The sequence below is a fragment of the Aptenodytes patagonicus genome, chromosome 7 (assembly GCF_965638725.1).
Source record: "Aptenodytes patagonicus chromosome 7, bAptPat1.pri.cur, whole genome shotgun sequence".
Classification (NCBI taxonomy): Eukaryota; Metazoa; Chordata; class Aves; order Sphenisciformes; family Spheniscidae; genus Aptenodytes; species Aptenodytes patagonicus.
This window is the reverse complement of record NC_134955.1, coordinates 445,034-470,621: the sequence shown is the minus strand read 5'-3', so window position 1 is coordinate 470,621 and position 25,588 is coordinate 445,034. Positions and strand designations below refer to the sequence as shown.

The following is a 25,588-nucleotide window of genomic DNA, read 5'->3' as shown; positions in this document are numbered from 1 at the left end:
TAAGCCCACCTTTTTCCCTGAAGACAAGGTTTCTGCCCTCAAGGGGCGGAAAGCATGTCCAAATACCAAAGATATTTTCACTTTTACTAGGAATTAAATTAAAAAAAAAAAGTACCAAAGGTTTAGCAGGTGCTAGATGCAAGACCTATGAGATTATCTGATACTCTTCATAATAAGAGAAACATCATGCAAAACTCAGTTGCTTCAGAGTCTGCAGTTGTTTCTCACTCCCAAGATGTGTGATTACAGCTCTTGTCACACTAAAGGAACACCTGAATCTAAAGGGTACGCAAATTAAAGTATTTGTACACTTCCAGCTCCACCACTGTCCTCTCAGTCCTTCTGAAAGACTCAGTCCTCAGGTAATGACTGTCCTGGGTACAAGCTTTGTGGTCCATGGGCTGCATTCATGCCCCTAATTCATCCTACTCCACCCAGAGACTGGTTTGGCCTCTATTCCGTAAAGTGATTTCTGGGCTCTGAAATCTCATCCAGCGTTTTTGTCAACTCCTACATGAGAGGAAGCAGGTTAATGCAGAGCCAGTATGCGTACAGAGTGCTCCAGCATTTTTTCCTAACCACATCCAAAAATTTACACAAGGTAATTCAGCAAAACTTGACTCATTCCAAGTGGATATTTAAATCCCTCAGTAATGTCACATACTAATCACTCTGGAATGATTTTAATAGACTTTCCTTCAGGTGTTTCCTGTTTACACTTATAAAACAGAGCTCTCCTTTCATGGTTACATCTAGGTGATAGAATTGGATTGGGGCAAAGAGGAATCGAGACAGTCATTCATATGGTTGAGTGGAGACAGCAAGCTATTCTACCTGCATGAACATGGTTTGCCATGAAGTGAAAAAACCAAGAACCTTCAGGCCTGATTTGGGTATTTATCTTTATTAACTCCAAGGCAACTTAGGTATGTTAATGCTTAAAAGCAGGACCATGACATAAATAATGCAAGAACTAAACATAAACTCCAGGCTTGCAAACATGCTCATTTATCAGCTCAGAACCTGAAATCAACTAGCCATGGTGTTGCAGAGCTTCCCAGAGGCTTGTTTGCCCCCTGAAATAAAAACAAATGTCGTCTTTGCCCAATTCAGCCTCAAGTAGCAAAAAAAAAAAAAAAAAAATCCACATTTTTAAAATAAGTCTCTAACAGCCTGCTTCTGACACCATCATTAAAACAGACTGAAATGTGAGAAGGTGTGACCTTTTTTCAGCAAAACTGCTAAATTAATTTCATCAAAATAGCCTACTTTACACTTCCAGGGAAAAAAAGAAGGAAAAATAAAAAGGCAGGTGTGGCCTCGATAACAGGAAGTTCAGAGCTCTGTAACAGCTTTCACTGGAAATTTGGAACTTTTAAGATTTTTACTTAAAGTCTACAAATATAGTTGTCATTTCTTAATTATGCAATACGACTAAGTGTCTTCTTAGGGGTCAGTCATTTTAAAAAAAAACAAACAAACCAACCTCTAAACATGCATTATGAGGTGGTTTTGCCCCTTGGTCTCCTTGAGAGAAGTAAAAGCAGAGTTCAGCCTACCTTCTCCTTGGTGAGGCAATAACTAGTGCCTCTTGTGCAGCTGTCCTTACACGAAAGTTGTAGAAACCATCACTCGAGACTTCTGTCCTTCCGTCAGATTTGATTAACTTTCAAATCCACTGGCAAATTTCACTTGGAAGGACTGACCAAGAGTGTGCGTGCACCCTCCTGGCTTTCTAGAATGCAGCTTAGGAAAAACAAACAAGCAAAAAAACCCTCCATTGGTCAAAGGATTATTTGGAAGAGAGGAACCTCTCCCCAAACCCACACCACTGTGCTGCTGAAAAATACCTCAGCCTCTCGAATGCAAGTCTGCAGGATAAAAAAAAGTCACCACTGTATTTCTAAGTTTAAAAAAATCAGCTTGTGTTTGATAAGGTATTTTCTATCCTTTCCTATAATGACTGCATACCTTGAAAAGTAAACACTATGTTCAAGGCAGAAGACTTATCCTTAATACACTTCTCCCACAAGAACTGAGCATTGTTTCCTTCAAACATCACCTTCAGACTATAAGCCTTAAAAATGATGAGTTTTTTCTCACCTATAAAGCCTTGTATGACAGATTTTACGCTACTCATGAACATAAATGTGGCAGACTAGTACTGAAACTGATGTACATATAGTTCAGAAAGCAGAAAAATCTAAATCCTTATCTGAGCTTTTCTTCTCCTATATACATAGGGTTCTGGCAACAGACGATCTGCAGCTGCTGAATATGCTCAGCAATACTTCATAATACAAAAAATAAGATCTAGTTATAATTTAGTGTGCTTTCTCCCCAGCTGAGATAAGTACCCAAGGGGTTTTGAAGACTACTTTATATCTGTACATATACACCAGAAACAAGACGTTTTCAAAGCTGTACAAACATTGTGCTCTCTCTCTTCCTGGACCGGTCTCAGCTTTAGCTGTAAAGTTATTTTAGGCATACCTCTAATATTTATTTTCCTTAAATGCACTTGTGACCATGAACCTCCTTCAAATTAGGACTATCTTCCTGATTAAGTAGGCTTCAACTAATCATTTACATACCTGAGAGTTTAGTGATTACTATGCTCAAAAACTAAACTGTTGCCATTGTAGATAGACTCGCAAACACGAGATGAACACTTAACAAGAGACCGCTGCCTGGCTGAGTGCACAACCAGCCACTTAACTCTATATATCAACAGAGGTTTGAGTTTGACCTATGCCACCTGAAGGGCTAAATGAGTAAAGAAAAAAAATTCTAAGTTATTTGCCCAAGCAAGGCACTTAGCTTAGAGCTGCTAAGTGGGTGGAAGCTATGAAGCGCTAATCAGAAGTTGGACAGGACGTTGAGCAGGGAGAACTGTCTGGTCTGAACAGCCACATGAGCCTGGGCCAGCATATGCCTGCTCAAATTACTGCTCCAGAGCACAGGGTTTTCCATAGCAAGCTCAGGTTCAAAAGCACCACCCGTGACCTGAGAGTTGCACTGACTAGGAGGTGGGACAACTGAGAGAGTAACAGAGGCAGGCGAGTTCTTCAGACTAGTCCTAGCTCTGCGTAGGCAATTTTATATTTCTAAATGTAACTCCCGAGCACATTAAATGCTATGTTAAGATAGAAAAATATAAGTTAAAAGCTCAGCTTGTCCAAACCCCTACATAGAGAGTCATTTATTCCACCCAGTCCGTGAAAAAGCAGCCAATTAGTGTCACTATCCCAACAGTCCAATACATTTACGCAAAACCAGTGGTGAGTATCCAGATTCCTGAACTGTTAAAGGAGTTGTCAGAAAGGGGCAGATCACGTACTATTCCCTGGATAAAGTTCTAATGAAAGGATTTCTTCTTTGCACAATTACAGGGCAACCAGCTGCTTCATCCAGTTTCATCAGTGGCCTGTTCTGCCTGTGCCTTCTACCCAGGGATAGAAGAGATCCAGTTCTTGCCTGCTCATTTCTAGCTACTTCAGCCCTCTAGCCTACGGGTTAGTTAAGAACTTCACAGTTTACTCTCCAAACAGCTTGTGCTGTCACGCATGATGTATTAAGTCAAAATAACTGTTGGCAAAGGTTGGGAATATTAAAAGCTATTTCTTAGGGCATTAATAACTGTCACAGAAAATTTCTTTAAAATTACAGTGTGGGCATGTTATCTTGACAAAGACAATAAAGGATCATTGAACTCTTGCAACACCAGGCCATTAGCATGTTCAAGGCTCCATAAAAGGAGTTGACAGTAAGAATGAAGAGCATCTTTTATTAGCAAATACTAAAAAGTCAGCATACTGATGCTGACTTTATCCATGATTAATTTTATCATGAAATGCATTACACTCCCCAAATTTGGGTGTTCACCCACCAATAAATGGACCCTCAAGCAGAGTTTAAGATTTGTCCCCTGTAAAATATTGTTCCATGGGGTTACGGCAGCGTTCCTCCTTTGCTAGAAGGTTCGGATGGAACCAAATGGGGGCCTTGAAGCCAACAGTTTACAGGAAGGAAATGGAAAATGGGATAAAAAGCAGGGTAAGTTTGTAAAGAAGCCTTGCCTAAAACAGTCATACATACTTATTTTCATGATAGTCCTACATTTCTGAGTTACAGTAAGGCAACTGGTATAGGTCCATGTAGCAAATTATTAGCTAAACTGGAGAAAATGGGGGGGAGGGTGAAATCAGTAGAAAAATGGTAAAGCTGGATGAGCCATTGGCTAAAGCTGACATTGCTGGTAATACTGAAAGGAAGGCAAAAAAAAAAACCTAACCACCACCACTCTGGTGGCTAAGATCAGTTTCATTAATGGCCTTAGTGAAAAGTAGGTTAATAACACAAAGCACAAACAGCAGCAGCAGGGAAGGCAGGGACAGCAAAGAGAAAATCAGATGATCTCAAAGGACTAGAGTAATAGAAGAGGTCATAACACAGTTTCACACTTAGGAACCAGTAAGTTTTCATGTTAGCTCATCAGCTGAAACAGAAGGATTCGGTATTATTTGCCAGTCACTCAGCCGTCACTGTAATACAGCCATGAAAAAAGCACATGCAATATAAAGACGGCCATCAAGGTACTGCCAGAGAGAGATTGGGAAGCATTAACACTATCACAAAAAACATAAGTGCTCTCACATCTGCAATATCCTACACAGTTCTGGACAGCCATTTTCAAAGAAGAAAACTCAAAACACACAAAGAGAATAACTACCAAAATGTTAGGATGAAAGCAGACTTATATTGAGGGGGGAGACTAAAAGCAAAACTTGTTGCTTTAGCAAAATCTGTTTGCTTTAGCAAAACCAATGGTGAGTTGGCATGCGTGAGCTGTGTATAAATCAATCAGGTGGATAAACACCGAGTAAGAAGAGCTATTTAAACAGAACAACAACATTAGGCACAAAAACCAGACAAAAATATAAAACATCTCTGAGCTGGTCATAAATAGGTACACACATACTGAATAATAGGGCTCCAAAAATCACCTGACAGAAGCAGGTCACGAAACCTAGCTTCTTTTAAGATACAGCTCGAAGAGTTCATGTAACAGATCTGATGCGGCTGTATGTGATCGCAGTGACCTGACTGACCCAAAGGCTTCCTTCTGCCCTATAAATGGAAGCAGCACACACCAGTGGCCTGCGCTGCCAGTTCCTTTGAGGTGAGATCTTTCTCCTGGAACAGCACCACCAAGCTAAGGTCAGAGACTCGACTGCCTGACGGGAACTTCCTAATACACCCCTCTGTAACTGGAGAGCTGACGCTGAATCTCACGGGGCTGCAATGCCATGCCCTCTGCTGCCTGCAAGAGCCTTCCCGCAGGAGAGATACGGAGAAAGACTGCCATTCTCCTTTAAACAGGCACCCAGACGTCTTGCTGTGATCGTGGAAGTATCTGTTATCCTAGCGAACTGCTATAGCCCCTGAAAACCACTCTTCAGAAGATCATCCCATCAAACAAGCTAGAGGAAAGGTGAAGTTAAGACAAAAGATGACATGTATACACTCAGTATTTGAAATGACTGAATACATGGGAGCTTCTTCAATCACCCTGTTCATGGACAATTTGATTCTGCTGAAATTCAGCTTCAGCCCAGTAACTGCTGTTTCCAAAACAGTAGCATACAGAGGTGGTAGATGTTGGCTCAGTCTACGCTACAAGTTTGCTGTAGAGATCTCTGACCTTTGGACTTTCCCCATCCGATTTGTACTACTTCGTTCCAGGGAATAAAAACGACTTCCATCCCAGACAGCACCACTGAATGTTCTAAAACTGAAAGCACTCAAATACCACTGCTGTCCTTAAAAGGAGTAATTTGTCTTATAGGAGGAACCAGAATTAACTGTAACAGGAAGGAAAGACTAAAAACTGCTATTTAATAAGACCTCAGAAGTGCAAACTTCTGAATAAAACCTTAAGTTCGCAGAGGTGTGCTGTGGGCATTGCTCTAGAACAACATTTGCTTTATCAAGGTTTTTAACATATCTGCTGTTTCTCATATAGAATAGCATTCCTAAACTGGAAGGTTACATTTTTGGCATAAGAAATACTTAAAGCTTTATTTGACTGTAGGAGAGCCTAATGATTTTAGGAATAATATGTAAGCCTATATAAATTCCCTTAATTCTTTCTCAATGATTCACATCTAAAAATAGGCAAAAGATCAAAGATATTAAAATATTTTCATACTTCACCTGATATAACGCTACATGGAAGAGGTTTTGTGTTGTTCTTTCAAATGCTTTCAAGACTCACAGTCTTACTAGAAATCTTTAAAATCGTAATCAAGGGTTTCTAATCTACCTGTTATTGTGGATAATGGACATGCAGCAAAGGGAGCGTAGTGCTCCAGCAACCGGATACATGGTCAGAAGTGCAGTCCCATTACAGAAAGGAGGGGAAAAAAAAAAAAAGGGATAAACAAGGGAAGTTAAGGTTTCAAGAATCTGGCAGTTCACACAAAGCTTTTTACTAACAACAGGAAGCCAAAACAGGGAGATAAAAAAAAAATTTAAAAATCATATGCTACACGTGGATTGAAAGCACAGAAGGATCACTATGCTGTTTGGAGGCTGGGTGGAAGCTGCGAGGCTACGTGGTAAGTGTGCAGTGTTAATGAACCTATGTTATTATTATTTAAATTAGGACTTACCTTCTCTACAAGTAACACAAATATTTATGTTCACCATAAACCATGCAATTTATGAGAAATATTTGAGTGACTTAAGCAACTTAAATTACCTGGATGAGGTCTTGAAAATGGTCCATCTTTAGCTTGTGTAACTCCAAAACATAAGAAAACCAAAATACTGGCAACAATACCTCTGAAAGTGAAAAAAAGAACAAACTGTCTATATTGCATCATCTTCCTAATGAAATTGTAAATTATATTCTTTGATGTAAAAAATGTCTGGTCTGTTTCTTAACTACTAAACATGCCAATCATAAATAGATGCCTTTTGGAGATTATATTTCAGGGAAACGGGTATAAATTCCTATACTTTTAAGCGTGGTGTCATGACAGACTGTCTCAAACCCCAAAGTTTACCCATCCATCCTCCTCCCTTCCTCCCCACTAACTGCATGCTTCCATTCCTTCCATTTTGCTGTCATTTACTAGTAGCCAGCCAGCCAGGCGAGGAGCCTGATCTGGCTGAGAACTCATCCAGCAAAAACAAAACAAAAAGAGCAGTTCCTTGATCCACATGATGAGCCTTAGCCTGCAGATGATCATGAGATGCACAATAAGTCAAACGCTTCCCTATGTCTTTGAGAAGCTTTTATGCCCACTTTGTCAGAAAGACACTTAAAATTTAGCAGTGAGAAAGCCCTCATGTTAGAGAGCTTCTCATTGCTCCAGTAAAATTTCAGTGAAATTTGAGAATGAACTTGTCACTACTCCAAAACATTTTCTTAGTCAACTAAAGACAAGGAGGACCTTATAAGACCAAACCAGCACTGGTGCTATTTCAAAAGCCGGAACTATAATATAGAGCCTAACAGAACACAACAGAGACATTAAAGAAAAGTAATAGCTACCAGACCATGGGCCCAAGTATGCCGAAGACCCACAACCTCACCCCAATACCCTAAGCCCAGACCTGCAGAGTTTTCTCATCCTCAGCAAGGTAAGACCCAAATAAGGACTGCCACAGTCCTGCCGTCTGCCTCCTTCCAGGAGGCAGCATTTCTGCACGTTACCAGAATGAGATGGTGCAAGGACTGATCCGGCTGAAAACTAACCTAGGAAAAAAAACAACTCCTGTTCAGTTGGCTCAGCTCACCGCTCTCACAAGGAAGGAACACAGCAGGCCCCAGTTAAGGCTAAACTGTCAGCTTAAGCCAATGTGGAACTGAACCCTTAAGGGCATCCAGAAGGCTCCAGGAAGAGATCCTTACTGATCAAACAGCAAACTAAGCAAGCAACATTCAAGATCCAGGATTTGAAACCCACTAATTACACGCAGTATGTTTTTCAATAAAGTTTTGTTTTGCAAGTAAAAGAAAAATGAGAAAGTGCAAATACTCATATCTGAATGCCTGACCCTTACCGTCAGGAACACCACTCCTTTAGTATGCAGGACAGACCTGGAGAGACTGAGATGTGAGTTAGGTGGGAGAGGTCTGGCATTTAATTTCAAAGTACCTAACATCAACTTAAAATTCTCCTGAGATTTTAAGTAATTGAGATTTTAAACATCTCACATGCACAAAACGGCGTTTCTTTTTCAGGGGTCACCACTTGTTTTTCATGAAGACAAGACCCCATGGTCTATACTTGGACATGTTCCTTTAATGGATGGAACAGCATAATGCAATCCAAAAATGCTCTTTTTTCTACATCTGAAGTCCCAATAGAACTTTCATGCTTTCTCATATTACCTGCTTAAGAGCTGGCTGAAGAGACAGTTAATTGAGAAATACCTTGCTACACTGCAGGATAAGCGTAGGCCATGTTTGCAGTAAATGAGGCAACTCTTGACTGTAAATAAAATGGCTCTGTTTGCAGGAGCCAGAGAAAATACCTAATAATTTTGCTTTTATTGCAAAAATGTTACATACCAGAAGCGACAGTAGACTATTCATACTTTAAACATTTCAAAAACTTCTTTCAAAATAGAAAACAAAAGGATTTGTGAAAGCTATTTTGTGACATTCACCTCGGAGTATAAAAAGTTTGTGCTTCCTGAAAATAAAAATGGGTTTTACTTAACAGATGGAACTCAGTTATTTTGCTTGCTTTATGACACTGGGAAGCACAACAGAATTAGCTGCCGAATGAAACAGCAAATAGATAGTTCCATCATCATTTTCAAAGATGAAGATGCCAAAAAAGTTTTCACTGATCTCAAAAAATGAGAATATTCTGCATTTTGAGTCACTAGTCTGTATTTGGAAATACCAGGACTACAAATTTACATTTACACAGAATAGTCTGCATCCTGTATCATGTAACGATACACATCTCTGTTCACTATCATTATGCTCAGCCATGAACCAAGATGTCCAAGATCATTGTTTTAGGCCTTGTGAGGGTAATTTTCCCAAAGCTGGAGATGACCTGAATCTAAATCACCAGAGGAACTTAGTTATGTTCCTTCTTCTAAAATCCACTCTCAGCCAAACAGCAGATGCAGCAGCTGCACTGAAATAAGCTGGTGTTTCAGCTGTATTATTTTACTTGAAGTTCACCATGGGAAGTTTTGAAGAAAATCACAAATTTGCATAATAACCATGCCCGCTCCATTATCTTTTTTTTTCCTGTGGTAAATACATTTCTCCCCTTAACATCATCATACTGCCTCCTTATGAAGCTTTCAAAGCCTAACCAGCAGCTTGGCCTGCTGGCTTATGATGGCTTGAGGTAAGAACTTCTCTAGGATTTGAGGGGGAGTTTCTTCAAACTACCCCTGCAGGCAGCCTGGAGGGACATGGCTAATGTATTTTCTTAAGCTAATGCATTTTCTTGAGCAGCAGATCAGGAAGACACTAAATAGTAAAGCGTGCCTACAAAAATAATTTTAGCACTTAACCAAATAAGAAAGGGAGAACATGGCAACAGTTTCCTTAGTACAAACAAGCTATTGTTTGTGTTATTTTAAGAGTCGATTCAGAGACACAAGACAATGAAGCTTGTCTATGAATATCTATATATCATCCTTTGTTCTCTAGGCTTTTAACGAGTCAGCTCCCACTCCCTGTCCCTTCTCTGTCTGTATCTACAGTAGCACGACTGGTACAATCCCCTCAGTGGTATCACAAGCTGAAGAACTGGTAGACTGGCAGATGGAGGTCTAGACTCCTTGCTACCTTGTTTTCTCTGTGGGTGTTCAGCGACAGGAGTTGGAGATCATCAACATGCAAATAAACATACAGCTAGATTTGTTACCATGGCTGAGCAGTGATCAGTTCAGTTATTGCCAAAAACTAGTGTAGAAAGGCACTGTTTCATGGCTTGAAATCCAATGTATAACCCTGATGCATACAGGATTTTTGTAAACCTGAATGTTTTTTTATATTGAAAAAAATTAACTTTTTTCCCCCAAGAGCCCCTGTTCAGCATTCAAAGTATTTGGGAGATGTGGATTTCTTCCACATCCATTGTATGCAAATGAGGTCGCTGAATATTTGTTTAGCTACCCTCATAGCTGGAGCTCAGTCCTGTCAGCTCCTCCTGGGTGCTTAACGGAGAGAAGTTGACAGTTGTCAGACAGGATGGACTACTTCAAGGCTGCTTTGAATGCTGTAGGAACTGTGTGAATAAAAAGCCTCATCGATCAGACAGGTTTTGCAGCACAACATCTCTTTGGCTAACAAAGTAAATTTTCAACTGTCTTTACAAGAGGCAATCTGATCACATGATGACATCAATATCTGCGTGTATGATCCTAATGAACTTTGACTAGATTTACATATAAAACATTTCTATAAACCTTAACTTAAAAAACCAAAAATTCCTCCTTTAATTGCCCTAACATGTTGCAGGAAGGAAAATGGCACCCAAATATCAGCATACAAAGATGCAAATATAAATCTCAGCTATAGATACCACACCTCATGATGTCATAGGTTCATGCTCTAACTTGTTTTCTGTCCATCATTTCTCCTGATGACTTATTGCATGAATCCAGCCACTCACCCTGCCCACAGCCGCTTCTGTAAATGACTGGATGAAGCACTTTATAGGGGAGAAGATGGGCGCCTCAGATGACTTCCTATTGCTTTAGCTAGTCTAGGAGACACAGCAACAGCTGCTAACACAGTAATTTGTATACTTTGCTTCAATTTAATGTTCTGCTCTAAGCACCTAATGCAGTTCACAGGCACTCTGGCACGTCTCAGCAAGAGCTTGAAAACAAAGGAGGTTTAAGGGTTTGCAAGCACGTATTTAGACTTTGCACCTAAGCACTGAAACACTGCTCCACTGTCATTGTGCAGCAGTCGGAAATAAAAAAGCATGACAGCTAGAGACACTGTTCATTGGTAATAAAACTACTTCTGTTCATTAAGCAGGCAAGCGTTCCCATGAAATATGTGCACACAGCGACAGCCTCATGCAGGCCAAAATTTTAGATCAAAACATACAACAGCTCTACGTTAAAGACTAAAAAAGATCTCAGGGTAGGGTAAGGTATTTTAAATTATGGAAGGGGGAAAAAAAAAATCTGTGAAAATTGGCAATATGGATATACTTATGCATGTTGTGACCATCTTACTCCTGCTCTGAAATGCCTCTTTTTGTTCAAATATACACTTAAAGAGCCACATAAAATTGGTCAGGAACAATGAAATATAAGAGAGCAGCAGGCACATGGATACTAAAGAAGGCAAGAACAACAGCTGGAACATGAATTGAGCTGGAATCCTTCATGTGTCATGGTCCTAAACTTGGCATAGCACTTACCTCAAAGACCTTAGAAAAGAAATTTAATTGAGACCAGACAGGAGTTCACGAAAATTGACTCAGCATAAGGAGTGTGCTGAACAACACAGACGCTTCCATCCGTTCTGTAAATCAGGGCCAAGGCAACAGAGCTAAAGCTTACGAAAGGCCCACAGGACTCGTGCATTATGTCTGCATTGGTCTTTAGCTTGGAAAAAGTAATGATTTGGCAGAGTTAACTACTCAGAATTCGACATGTAGCTTGAATGACTATGGCAATAGCATAAGGGTACAGCATGAGTGGAAACAGAAATGTATCCTTCAAAACCAGTAGCAAAACCCAATATTTGGAAGACCGTATACAATTCTCAGGATGCTGCTTTTCAAGTATTTTTGCATCTAGAGCTTGCAGGCAGTATTCCACAAGCAGAGATGCAGAAGTGATCAAAGAACATTCACTACTCATTGCCTGGTATGATGCTGTTAAATTGATTTTAACAACTAGACACATTATTCCCTGCACTGAATATGCAGAAAGCAACTTCTATTTTATGAAAGAAAGGTTAATCTACTGATTAATCTTCTCTGGTTTTGTTTTTATTAAAGCAGTAAAGGCTCTAATCTCAATAATAAGATATTCCACTGAGTCACCTTAGATCTGTATTACTCCCTAACGATGTGTCATCACTTCTCTTTCAGCTTTTCCCCTTCTTTATTTTGAACTGCCATTCCAGAGGATGTCAGGCCTCCATCCGTTCCCTAGACTCACTCATTATAACTGGGAATAAAATGGCATTTGTTCACACCAAAGCCCTGCAGAAGTTTTCCCAGCTCCAGACAGGGCACTGTGTTCCAACTTGTTCCATTTCACCCCCACACATAAAAATACAAACTCTCAGCTGGCAGATGTGTGAGTGTAAATTACATTAGCTACACCAATTGTGTAACTGGCAGAATAACAACCAAGATTATCTCAGGAAATACCCTAATTCCTGCATCTCCCTGACAATGAATACTATATCCTGAGTCACTTTAAAAAAATGTAAAAAATAGGAAGAAACCCTTTAATAGGAAAGGGAAAAAATAGCACTATATTTAAGAAACCAGACTGGTAGAAAACAGAATTATTTTCATGCTTATAGCAAGGATGCTTTACAGTCTGTAAGCACCCCCTTAATTTTTAAAATATACTTAGATTTTTAAAAGACCACTTTTCTTCCCCCTTTTTGTTCCCTACTGTATTTCTTTAAAAAGAGGAGAAATTCAACTACATTTAATCAGTTTAAATTACAGTAGAAATGGACCACACATGTAAGACTCATCTCAATTATTTTCCAAGAGTTTCCCTTTGGGCTACAAGTTCTCATGTTAATTTTCAACAACAAATAATGATCTGTATTGAAATCTCAAACATAATTTTACAAAAAGCACTTAAGTCAGAAAAATTTAGTCACCACTCACGTAATTTAGAACATTAGGTTATTTTAAGAAGAGGCAGAATCATTGCCAAAGAAACACAGCCAGTACTTTGAGGCTTTAGAAAGAGTTTCGCATTTTGCTTTAAATCACACACACACGGCAGCCACCAGGTATGACAGTGAGTGACACTAAACTGATTGGAAATTAAATTCAATGACCAGCATCAAAGGAGCTTATAGACTTATGCTTGGTTTTGTCACTTTCTAAGGGTTCGGGCATTTAAACAAGTTAATGCAAAGGTCATTTGAGACAGCTTATCCACAAGGTAAAAGCGTGTACAGTAACTTCTTCATCCAGCTACCCTTTTCTAATATACAACTTATAGAAACACTTTCTCAAATATTTACCTCTTTGTATTGTAGGCTGTATCTTGTGGTGTTTCTTCAAGCAAGGTTACGTAGCCCAGCGCACACGTGAGGATGAACAATACTGTTAAGGTATGAGCTCTCCTAAAATTTAGAAGAGAGAAAACTGACATCAGGAAGCAGAAGAACTTGTATCTTCACCTGTCAGTGAAGCCTCAGTAAGTCTAATATATAGACAGCGGTCAATAATACTAAAGAAGTTTTATGTATTGTACAGCACAGAAAACAGAATTTACAATGGCACTAAATTTAGTTATCAGTCCATTGTGCACTAGCATGCAACAGAAGCCTGCCCCTAGAACAGGTCTTACTCATTTTCCCCCCAGTGCTTTGAATTAAGAAAGATTTGGACGAACACTTGCCAAGTGAACAACAGCAACTTGAAAAAAAAATTAGCACCAACTGTGCTAACACTTAGATCTAAAAACCTCCAGATTTCTCTCCTGGTCTGTCAGGTATATACTTGACAGGGCTGCTGCACAGCTCTATTTCAAAATCTATTAATAAAAACTGCAGCAGACTGAACAGACTCTTAAGACTAAACAGAAGGGAATTCACTCCAGACATGGGAATTACACATTACAAGAAAAACTAGTCATTTAAAAAAAAAAATCTCTGAATGAGAACAGTTGCAATTGTAAGAATTATGATGCTGCCTCTAGATGCCTTATTTCCAGTAATTCTTACAGTTTCCTTTCATCTTAGATCTGAAGAGCAGGTACAGGCTGATGGCTAGAGGTTTGTGCCCACAGAACTATATGCAGCCACCTCTACACAAGGGGTTTCTGCTGGAACAACCGTCTCAGCAAAGCTCCACAGTAAAGCTTGGTGGTTGTTCTTCTGCACTGTTAAAATGTGCAACCTTGCTGGTGTAATATACTGTACAGGCAGAACGTTGCTAGTGTACATGGAGTCACAAGTTCTCACGTCCCCATGCATAAGAGTCCATTTGCTTATACTGATTTTGGTAAAGCACTTATGTGTGAAAGAAAAAAGAGCTAAGTACACACAGCCAGACCCGGGAGTTAAGAAGAGAACTTACCGCACCTAGTCCATATGCACACACATACACCTACTGAGCACGACATACGTAATATTCTTACATTGCACTGCCTGCATTTTTTTTTTTTTAATTTAAAGATGGAAACTACTTTCCTAATGAGAAGCCATTTATTGTTTTCAGTGGAAAACTTATCTGACCTCAGCTCGGAAGCATGGGAAGTCTGGCCATTTAAGATCAAATCACAAAGACATGAGTTCTGTTTTAGAGGACTACACAACATCTCAATACAAACGATTAAAATAACACAGGTATAAAGCATCAAGCTTACAGAACAGAAAAACTGTGAATGAAAATGACTGTATGTGACAAGTATTTGTACATACTGGCTCTTTTTACATTTTCTTTTTATATTATATTGTAATAGAAGCTAGCATTACATTTCCATTTTATGCCAGAAGACCAAAGTTTGTATATATTCAAGTTGCACAGCGCATGATAAACCGGAGATCACCAAGGATTTCTACTAAGTCCACTGACTTACCTTTAAACATCAAACCCGGTTATCTCCCTAAAATTGCTCTGAAAGTTAAGGTAAGCGTTATTTTGAACTACAATTTCATCCTAATCCAAACCACAGCCACTTCTCACAGAATCCTTTTAATCCCACTGGAAAACACATGCAATACCTCATAAGCAGATGCAATCCTCTTCTGCCACTGATAAAAAGGTGTTCGGCATTTAACACTATCCTTCCTCGCAGTCCAGAGGACACAGACTAACCAGCTCCGGGGGGCGGGGGGGGGGAGAGAAAGACCCACGAGTATTTTCAAAATTAGCAAGGAATCAACATGTAAAAAAAAAATATATGCCAAGGCTTCACAGCAGCAAGCTTCCTGCTCAACAGATGCATTTTCCCTTTGACTTGCCTCCCAGGATGCCAAATAACAGGTGATTCAGACATCACATACTTAACATTCATTTAACAGCCACGTGACTCGGTGCCTATTTTGTAACCTACAGTAGTTTAAAAAACTAATACAGTCCTCTCAAAGGAGGCAGTACAGCAGGGGACTGAATTAAATGCTCTAATTCACTTAAATCAGACCATGGCCTTGTTCGCTGCATTTATATATGTATATAATTAATATAAAAACAACCTATATTTTGATCATAGAAAAAGGTTACATTAACTGCAAGGCTATGCATCATATTTTATGCCTTGTTTTATTGTTTACTTTTTTGAAACTAATATCTAAGAGGCTACTAAGATAAATCTAGAAACGCTGCCTTCCATCTTACCATTTCACCGTCTGAACACCTATATGAAGTCAATTACTTTTTCAATGCATTGAGTGTCGTGTAAATTGCCAAAAAATCAGTATTAGCATGTCCTCATTCAGATAAACACATTTAGAAACTCCTCTACTAGAACAACAATGGTCTAGTTTCATTCATCCCTGTGGGGAGTTTGTAGCAAAGTAAACGGTCAGTGTTTGAGAGCTTCACGCACCCTGCTTTCGGTTTATTTTTGGTGCCGCAACTATCAACTTGAAACTCAACAAGCTCCCCTGTTTAATGAGAAACAAGAGGCTATATATCCCATCATTTTCCTTTTAGCTCAGTTTTCATTTCCAACTGAAGCCAGATTCTCTTGTAGCAAGTTTTCAAGATGGTCAGTCACATAAACGTATTGTCAGTCTAGCATGAAACCCAGAAGCCAGGACGAAAGACTGTCTAGATTGGTTTGTCTTCTGGAAAGAGCAAGTTGGCAGCTCTAACCAGAAAGTTGTAAGTAGTGACAAAGTGATGGCAGCTGCTAGAGGTAGCAGAGCATCATGCAAACCTACCTGTCAGAGCACAAAAAAAAAGGGCAAGCAAACATAGATACACACCGTATCTTTCCACAGCTTGAGAGTTAAAAAAAAGAAATAGAAATCCACAGTCATATGGAACAAGACAAAACGTGAAGCAGTTACAGTAGCCAGAAAAATGAATAGCATACAGAAGTACTTGTACGAGTGAAGTCAGGATTAATTAAACTGCCTAAAGAGGGATTATTTTCATCTCCAGGTACACTTTAAAATAATACAGCAAGAGCAGGACAACACAGCTAAGAACATCCCCAGCAAGGTAAGCATTACAGGAATTATGCAGAAAGGCTTATGTTCTCCTAGCCTGGAGTCTGTGGAGACTGAAAAGAGCTAAGCTAAGCAGACCGGGTATCTTCCCCTTGGAATTATACAGGAGTTTGGGCAATACAGCAGAAGCAAGGGGGTTACAGACTAAAGCCAGTTCTAGGAGGTTTTATGTCAAAAAAATCTGAGAAAGCAGTGCCTAAAAGTATATGCATACAAAAATACGTAAGGCCAGGAAGGTCAAAGAGAATTCACAACAAATCCCAAACTACTGAAAAGCTGGAACATTAAGTAGCTTATTTTTCTGCACTAGCATTTTTCTGTCTTTCTGTATCTTACATCTAGCTCTTTCCCCATTTAAACACTGGGGCATTTAAGTGAAATAATTCAAGTTTTGTTTTTATAAAAATACTTGCCCTGCTAACTTAAACACCAAGTGAGAGCAACATAGGCAGTCCAACAGGCAGCATCACTCACTACACCTCTCCGGCACTGCAGCTTACAAAGTGGGGGCTTTTCCAGTGAATGGGATTAAGTTCGATTCCAACTTCTCTTTTTCACAGTAATTCATTCTTTGGTCACATTTAGCAACTGTAGGTTTTTTCAAGGAAATTACTATCAGAGCTTTTATTTTCCAAATAAAGTATATGACAAAAATGACCTAAGGAAAATTTTTAAGTATCTCTTTTTTGGGGGAGATTCGGACAGATCAGCTCCCTGGACAGAAAGGAGGGAGTAATACCCCAGCAGAGCGGGCAGTCGATGACCTCATTCAATCTCCAGCACAAACTAAAATCAGCTTAAGTGAATGGGACTACGCCCTTATCATCCATTGTTTTGCATTAGTGTTCTTATTTGTCATAAATGATGCAATAACTACATTAAAAACAATAACAATCATTGAGAACACCATGCAGAGGATTTATTTATTAATCTTTTTGTCAGTTCTCTAAGGGAAACAAAATTCTAAAGAACAGCCAGTACGGTTTGCCTCTTTGGTTTAAAAAGTTACATTAATAGCTACTGCTAGAGAAAGAATCTGTCAACAAAAACAACTAATCCCATCTTAGCCTATCATCAACTTTTTCACAAAGAAATAAGTTTTTGTCTTTATTCCAAATAATGGTGAAGTCATAAAAGCATTTCTGAAAGAGATTTTAAAAGATGAACAAATGTCAAAGCTCTCTACCCTCCATATACCAACACATCATCTGACACATGCTGGGAATTCTAAGAAAATAGGACAAATAGACAGTACAACAAATCTATTACTTCAACAGCAGTATAGTGTTTAAGTTATTGTGAAGAATAAGATACAGGAAAATACAACAAAAATTAATAACAATTTAAAACTGACCAATATTTTGACATTCAAAATCAAAATCGTAATTAACAGGGAAACAATCCTGTTTGGATATAGAGAGGTTTTTGAAACCTGCAACACAAATTCAACCTTGGTCATAATCTTGATAATACGTCCAAAATTAGAGATGTGAGACTGAGACATTCATGTTGCGCAGGGCCAAAGCAAGCGGTCCAGCCTCAACATTTCAAAAATAAGAGGTTAACTGCCAGCTTGTGACATGAGATCTCTCTCATCCACCTAGATCACAAAAAAGTAATCAGTGGCAACCAAACCAAAGTATGCACTTTGTACGTGACACTGCCTGAAAGCTCCAAGCATCTACACCTGTAACGCAACAGAAATGTGGCTGTTGGTTTTAAGCTCTAGGCTGCGTTTTAAAATCTGTTTAAACTCTGAGAGATAATAAAAAAGTACCTATTCTTAGACCAGTAACAAGTCTTCAGCACATCTATAAAGGTACACAACACTGATTAAATTTCTGTACATACTTGTGACACTCCAAAATAGCAACATTCATTTTCCTTGCTGTAAGTTGGTACCTCTCATAAAATGATCACTCAGTAAGAGAAGTACAGTAACACATACCTCCAAAGAGAAACCAGAACACTGGATTAAAAAGCAAAGCTTCAGCAAATTAGTTATTTTCCTTTGAATGAGAAGAGAGAAAAGCCAAAGTTTCCATTCATCAGTTCTACAGAGTTCACAAGTTAATCAAAGTTCCCAAAATTATCTATTTTAAATATTGAACATTTTTATATGTTTAAACCTGTTGAAATCTTTGTTTCAGGTGTTAGTTTAAAACAGTTCCACTGAGACAGCGTGACTTTGCATTAGAGATAACACACACTTTAAGCAGGTCTTTCAAAAAAACGGCAACAAACGGGAATGGGAGGAAGGTGCCCTTATGCCAGATTTAACTGCATAAAAACACGGAGCTGATGATTTGTTTTTTTAAACTGCTGTAGAATTCAAGTCCTATGACAGCGCTCTGACGAGCCAGAGTTCAAATACCAGCATGGAAGAAGCTCTCTGTAGAGAACTCCTACCATCCCAGTGCGCACTCACAAACTCTTTCTGTGCACAGGATACACCATTATAAGCAAAGGGATTTCCCCAGGGTGAAACTAGTCCTGCGCGCTCCTGGCGTGCGGAGCCTTTGATTTCACCAGACAGTGAAAACTCACTTGTATTGCTTGTGGTAGTGGGGGCCTGTCTTTGCACTCCCCCTCGGTACCCCAGGCTGACTCCCACCCAAGCTTTCCCCCCATTCTCCTTAAAACTTCTGGAGCATGTTTACAAAAAAGAAACTGATACAGAGAATACTAGGCCTAGTCGTCCTAGGCTTAAGGCCCCAGGTGGGGCATTAAACTCTCACAAGGTCTCTGCATGAAGATATTTCTTCTACACTTCTAGCTCACTTGAAGGAACTATGCAATCCCTTCCTTTCAGGAAAGGGTGATGACATTCTAGTAACACAATTCTCAGGGGACAGCTACCTTCATCTGCGACAAGAGTTAATATACCCAGCCGACTCACGCAACTTAGTCGGATTGCACAACTACCTCCTGGATGTTCTAGCAACACTGCCAGGGCATACCTAAACACTGAAAAAGCACAGGCTGAGTGACACATCTGTAGCCTGATGCAAGATTTCTCTGCTCAAGTAAAGCAACATGCCTAAACTTGGTCAATTCTGACCAGGCAGAGAATCAGAAGAGTGGATCAGCAAATACAGATCATCACCATGGCCCGCTTTAAAGCGGCAAGCTTTTATAGTATTAAAAAAATCCAACAAATGTTAAGTTCCCAACAAGCTTGAGGAATGCTGCCTTGGAAGTGCTGCAGCCAGCCCTCACAAGAGGGTACAGAAAAAGGTTCCTGCCAATTTGCAGATCTTCTCTCTCTCTAATCTCTCTTTCAGATAAATCGTCATCTCTTCCTCCAGACAGACTTTTTAAAAATCTCATGCTGCTGTAAGGTTAGTTTTTTAGAGATAAGAACAACGTGCAAGGAATGGCCAAGTAATACTTTGTGTTGAATACCAATCCTGTATTTCCAAAAATGGCTGGTTTGCACACACATATCCTCGTTTCCAAAGAAATGTCCCTGTGCTGGCCATCAGGAAAGATTTCTCACAATACTGAATAAAACGAGAGAAACACCCGGCGGAGGCATCTACAGGCTACCTTTTCCTCAGCTGCAATTTCTATGCTTTTTGCACCAAACAGGCTGAATTAATTCCTATGAAAGCTGTATTAGCCCGTAGAGTCTTCTACCTACCATTTCCTTTTTTTTTTTTTTTCTTCTTTTGCCCCTTTTTTTTTTTCCTCTTTTTCAAACTTCCTGAGTTCCACAGATATCTGCTGCCACACTATGACCTTAGTAACTAACATCATATCCACATGACGGCAATATAGAATTATTTAGTGTGAGAGATAAAAACACATCAATAACCAACAGAGGGCATTAAAGATAATTAAATTCAAATTGAAGTAAGGCTTAGTACCATAAAGTCACAACGTAATGTGGTGGCAAAGATGTATCTGGCACCTCCCAACATCTTAAAATCAAGATTGGAAGCCTTCCTGGAAGGTATGCTTTGGTTAAATACAAGCTATGAAATATATACAGAAATCAGGGCTAACACAGAAATTTTAGGAGAAAAACATACACGATATCTAACTAGATGATCCCAAACTGGTAATCCAAGATCGGGCTGGGCTGGCATGAAAAGACTCAACACCACACCACCTTCTGCCGCCTTTCACTGGCTACTAGGAGGCAGAGGAACGTTTCCTCTTCTCTTCAAAAAAGTTGCTGCACACCTCTACATTTATGACATGGTGGAGATAAATCAATTATACTATTTCACTGAGCTTTTTTGCTCCTCCACAGAAAGACACCCAGCTCCTCTTTTTCCAGCTTCAAGTATTGTTAGGCAACTGTCACGGTTACTGCACACAGGTAACAAAATCCCAGCTTCTACTGGATTCACCTTTTCTGGTAGAGAGCAAAGTCCCAGTAGCAAAAACCTGTAAGACACATCAGCACTTGCTCTTCCGCAGGTTACAGAAACGAAGCCACAGAGATGTTGTAGAAAGCTCTATGTGGGGATATTTAAAAAAAACAAACAAAACAAACCAACCCAGTGTTTTTTCCATGCTAGCTCAGTAAAAATATCAGATGTACTGTGCTTCACACTGTACAAAAAATAAAAGTCACAATCTCAGCCACAAAGAGGTCCTTTGTTTGTATTCAGAAAGCTAATTCTGTAAGCAGACAGGCAAGAAACAATCAAAGGTACTGGAAACAACAGTGAACATGTTTGCCTAGAACAGCGGCTTGCCAGACAGGCCTGACAATTTCCAGCTCTCTGCTAGTAGTAATAGAAGTTTTGAAATTAGTTCAGGGATAAAAGATACAGAGACCGCCAACCTGTTTCATAAAGCTTCTTCCCATTTCCTTTCCTTGACATTTCCCAATGACAAAAAGAGCTGTCAAGGTACTGACCGAGCAGGTTCCAACAATGTAATTAAAATATAGTATTTTCCAGTTTCAAGTTATTAAGACTGAGTAAGACAGCAGTATTAAACAGCATACAACTTCTTTTTCAAAGTTTTGAAAAGATTTTAAAAGAGCAGGCAGACAGCTAGAAAGTACCACCTTTCCCAAGGATTGCATTTATAGCAGTAAAATTACCTTTGCAAATTGAACTACTATACTTCTAGAATGATTTCTGACTGTGTTTACAAGTCCCAAATTCTTGAATTTTTCCAAACTGAGCAGACCACGTGGGTAACCTTATCCACTAGCTTCTGAACTTCAAGGAGAAAAGGTACTTTCCATACTTTTCCACATGGGGAAAGACAGAGGGCACCTACTCTCTTAAATTTCCATTTTCTGTGACCACCTCCATAACACACAGCGCAAGAAGGGTACCAAGGGTCACAGGAAGAAAATTGTTCCCCTGCATAATCTTTATTCTTGGCCACTGTAAGAATTGAGACAGTACCAAAGGATAGGCTAACACGCTCAGTGCTGTCATGCACAGGCCAAAAGTAACAGTAGGAAAAACCTTGAAACTTTTACAAGCATTTAAACTCCTGGCTGCCAGTGCAAGCGACATACACTACTAGGGAAAATAAAATAAAATAAATATGTAAGTTAAGGAGGAATTCAACAACACGCTTGTCCATACTACCCTCCTGGAAGGGACTAGCCGACAGAGGGGAAGCTCCTTAAAGAATGGTGGCACATTTGGACTTTCAAAAGAACAATTCAGATGGACAAATTAACTGCAGTTACAGCCTTTACTTTAGGATGACAATCCTATACCAGCAGCAGACTGCATGCTGGCCCTACCCCAGGAAAAAGGTGCAACAAGGTGAGATTACACAATAAAACCGGCATTAGGTGTTTTTAAGGCATCACAAAACACCTAGCAAGAGCCACCTTAACTAGACAGTAAGAAACTGACAGTTTTACCCATTTTCCATTTATAAGATGGCACTACTCTGCAGACCTCCGCAGGATCCAGTTGTTCAATCGCTCACTCAGCCTCCATGAGGCAATGCTAACGTGCTCTCCAAGAAAGTTCCTCTTGCCCTCAAGATGACAATGTCCCTTGACTACACTTGCATGTGTCAGGCTTCTGCAGAGACCGCCCTGTGATCCAGCAGCATCTAAGTGTCTCCTTGCAGTTTGTACTGGCAGAAATATCACCTAGAATCGGCGGCTTCATCAAGATCAACACCCCCAGCTCCACTGCTGCCCAGATTGGCAGGATGAGAGCCAAGCGCCCTCCCCCTTCTACTGCTAATGTCAAACTCGAGCCAAATCATATTGCCCTCAGCTCATATTCCAAACAAGGGACTTGAATGTCAGCTTGGTTTCCTCAATCAAGAAGGACGTGCATTTAACACACACAGAAAAAGTATGGGTGTACACACATGTGTGCTGAAGTGGATTTCTGGAACTCCAGCAAAGACGGGATTTAGAAGCACTTTTCTAGGTACGGACACATCTCTTCCTGTGAGGACTGAATTTAACAAAAACTGGTTTGTCCCATCTGGCCTAACACAGTCATGGTTTTCTGCACGGATTTTCTGGACTGAGCATGCCACAAACCCATACGAAATACCTGACCAGAACTTAAGCATAACAACTTTAGCCTTCTAGCAGGATTACAGGAAACAACATGGACAGAAAAAGCCTCTTCCAAGACTGAGGGAGGGGGGAAAAAAGTAGGTGGAATTCGTGTAAACGATGCTGATAAAACAACCAGAACCAAGCATTCAAGTTTGCCCACAGACTGTGGGCTCCCGAAGTGCCAGAGGACACCTCCCAAGCGCTCACCTGGTGAGACAAGCCACCTTGGTTAGCAGTAAGGATACAGCTTGCTAGAGAGTTTATGACCAGGATTGAGAAAGGAGGTGCCACTACCAAAAGTCAGTCCTAAATCACTGTTAAATTGCCAGAAAACAATAATTAATAGTACCACAACACCAGGAAAAACATCTTTAGACACAGCTTACGGTTTCTCAATTTTAGCACCGGTATCTGTTGCAGTGAAGCAGGAGCAACGTAAATGGCAGATAACACGCGGTAACTTCTACTTTTCCTTCTCCCTCCCGGGGTCCCCCGCCCGATACCCCATTTCCTTAGCCACTCCGAACAGCCCTGCGGAGCTGCGCTGCCCGCACTGACAAGCGGGGCGGCTCGCCAAAGGCGACGGAGGAATTGAAGGCTACCGCCGCCGGCGGAGCCCCGCAGAGCGAGGCGCGGAGGGCTTCGCCACGCCGGGAGCGGCGGCGGGGAGCAAGCCGGGGAGGCTGAGGGGAACCGGTAACCGCAGCTCGGTGCGGAGGCCTGCTCGCCACAGAGCGCCGGTGGGACCGCACCGCCCGGCGGAGCCAGGCAGGCGAGGGGGCGGGTGGGAAGGGGCCCGGCCGGGCCTCGGCGTGAGGGGGCGGCTCTCACCAGAAGAAGGTGTTGGTGCCGTCGTCGTAGACCTCGGACTCGGTGCTGCGGCGCAGGCCGGGGCTGTCCCTCTCGGCGCCGGGCGGCGGGGGCCGCTCTGCCGCCGCGGCGGGGGCGCCGCCGTTGGGCTGCGGGGGCTGCTCCTCCAGGGTGACCTTGCCCAGGGCCCCGCCGTGGCCCCGCCGCTCGCCGCGCCTCATGGCGGCACCGGCCGCGTAACGGCCGCGCACGCGGGGGGGGGGGGGGGGGGGGGGGGGGGGAAGGAGGGGGGGGCGGCGCGGGCGCGCGAGGCGCTCAGGCGGCCCCGCGCTCACGCCGCTCCGCCGGGCTCGTGGGGAGGGCGGGGCGGAGCACGCCCCCGACGTGACCCCCACGTCGGCGCGAAGCGCAGCACCGCCTCGCGCGGCCGGCGCAAGCGCAGAGCGCTCCCGGGGGAAGGGCGGGGCGAGGCAGGGCGTCTCCCGTTGCCGCGGCAACCGCCCGGCCCCCGCAGCCGTTGGCGGATGCGCGCGAGGTGCCGCCCCGCCCCGCCCCGCCCCGCCTCCCCTCAGCCGCCCGCCGCCGCCGCCTGTTCCCCCCGGGCGGGAGCCCCGCCGCCACCTCCCCCCCCCGGGCGGGAGCCCCGCCGCCGCCGCCCTCATGTTCCCCCCTCAATGACGGGAGCCCCGTCGCCTGTCATAGCTCCCTCACTGAGGAGACGGCGCGCCCTCCTCACGGGTCTCTGCGCCACCATGACAGACTCACGTCTCCCTCTGGCCTCGCCAGGCTCTGGGCTCTACACAGCCGCCACAAAGGAACCCCTCCTGGGGCCGCGAGAGGTAAAAGCCAAGGCTGAAGCGCAGGCCGCAGCCGGGAGGAAGAGGACCCACAGCATCGCTGCTCCCCCCAGGGCTGCGGCATCACCCCCTCGTTGGTGCCCACAGCGGGGGGAAGCTGCTGCCCGGGACCCAAGCCAGGGCACTGGGCGAGGAGTTGTACTGACACACTTCAGGACTTGTTCTGCTCAATACCTTCACGGCCAAAAGTCCAGCAGTCCCTGAGCCGGAACTTCAAGTAGCGTTTTGATAACGTAAATCAACGCTGCAGGATAGGAGAAGGGAAGCACGGCTAATTGAAAGCGCACCAGGAATTTAGGCGTGCTGACTCTGACATTTAAGGTGACAGTTTCACCGCGGCCCAGGAGGAAGCATCCCCAACATTGTCAAGAACTCCCACATGATCTTTGGTGAATGTGCCTTGAGCTTGTGAAACCTGGAAATATCTTTGTTGGAGGTGGCAGGCATTTGCTTTGTCTGAGGGGAAAAAAAAGCACAGAAGAATGCTGTTTTATCTTTCCAAGAAAATATAAAGGAAGCGGGGGGGGGGATAATAAAGAAAACAGTCCTTTCAGCTGTGACAGGAGAGTGTTATGCTATGAGTACATAAACTTGGCATTTGCAAACTGTAGCAGTATTGTAGCAATATTTGATGCTAAAATTCTGTATCTTTTGGCAAAACTAACCAAAGAATGCTAATTAAAGAAAATGGCTTAATTCTCTACGCGCTCACTTGAATTATTTAGGGACAAGTGCTCTTTGCCAGACTGTTGTGCAGCTTTCAAGTACCCCAGGTTGTGCTTTCCAGTTAGTCCCACCCCTGATGCCGTGGCTGTCCCGACTCCCGCTTCCTTGTGCGATGAAACATTAACCGCCAGACCACTTTCACATTTGCAAAAAATGTGAGTGTGTTTTGCTGGCAGAGGTTTTTGTTTCCACACAGAGGGTCTGGCCAGGGCTGGAGCCGCCTCCTCGCTTCTTCGGCTGCACGCTGGGCTGTATCCCGAGAGGCAAGAGCAGGGTGTTGGGTGCTCCTGTGCC

The 25,588-nt window shown here is 42.0% G+C and overlaps 1 protein-coding gene across 2 annotated transcripts in view; it reads right to left on the bottom strand.

Moving 5' to 3' along the window:
• PTDSS2 (phosphatidylserine synthase 2) overlaps positions 1-23,932 on the bottom strand; it is a 44,793-nt gene extending 20,861 nt beyond the window's left edge. For both annotated transcript variants that reach the window (XM_076343602.1, XM_076343603.1), the window contains exons 1-3: positions 23,733-23,932; positions 13,232-13,333; positions 6,764-6,846 (exon numbers count right to left, since the gene is read on the bottom strand). In XM_076343602.1, the coding sequence (XP_076199717.1) occupies positions 6,764-6,846; positions 13,232-13,333; positions 23,733-23,932 (385 nt within the window). The remainder of the gene's footprint in view (positions 1-6,763; positions 6,847-13,231; positions 13,334-23,732) is intronic.
• Positions 23,933-25,588: the final 1,656 nt, after the last annotated feature.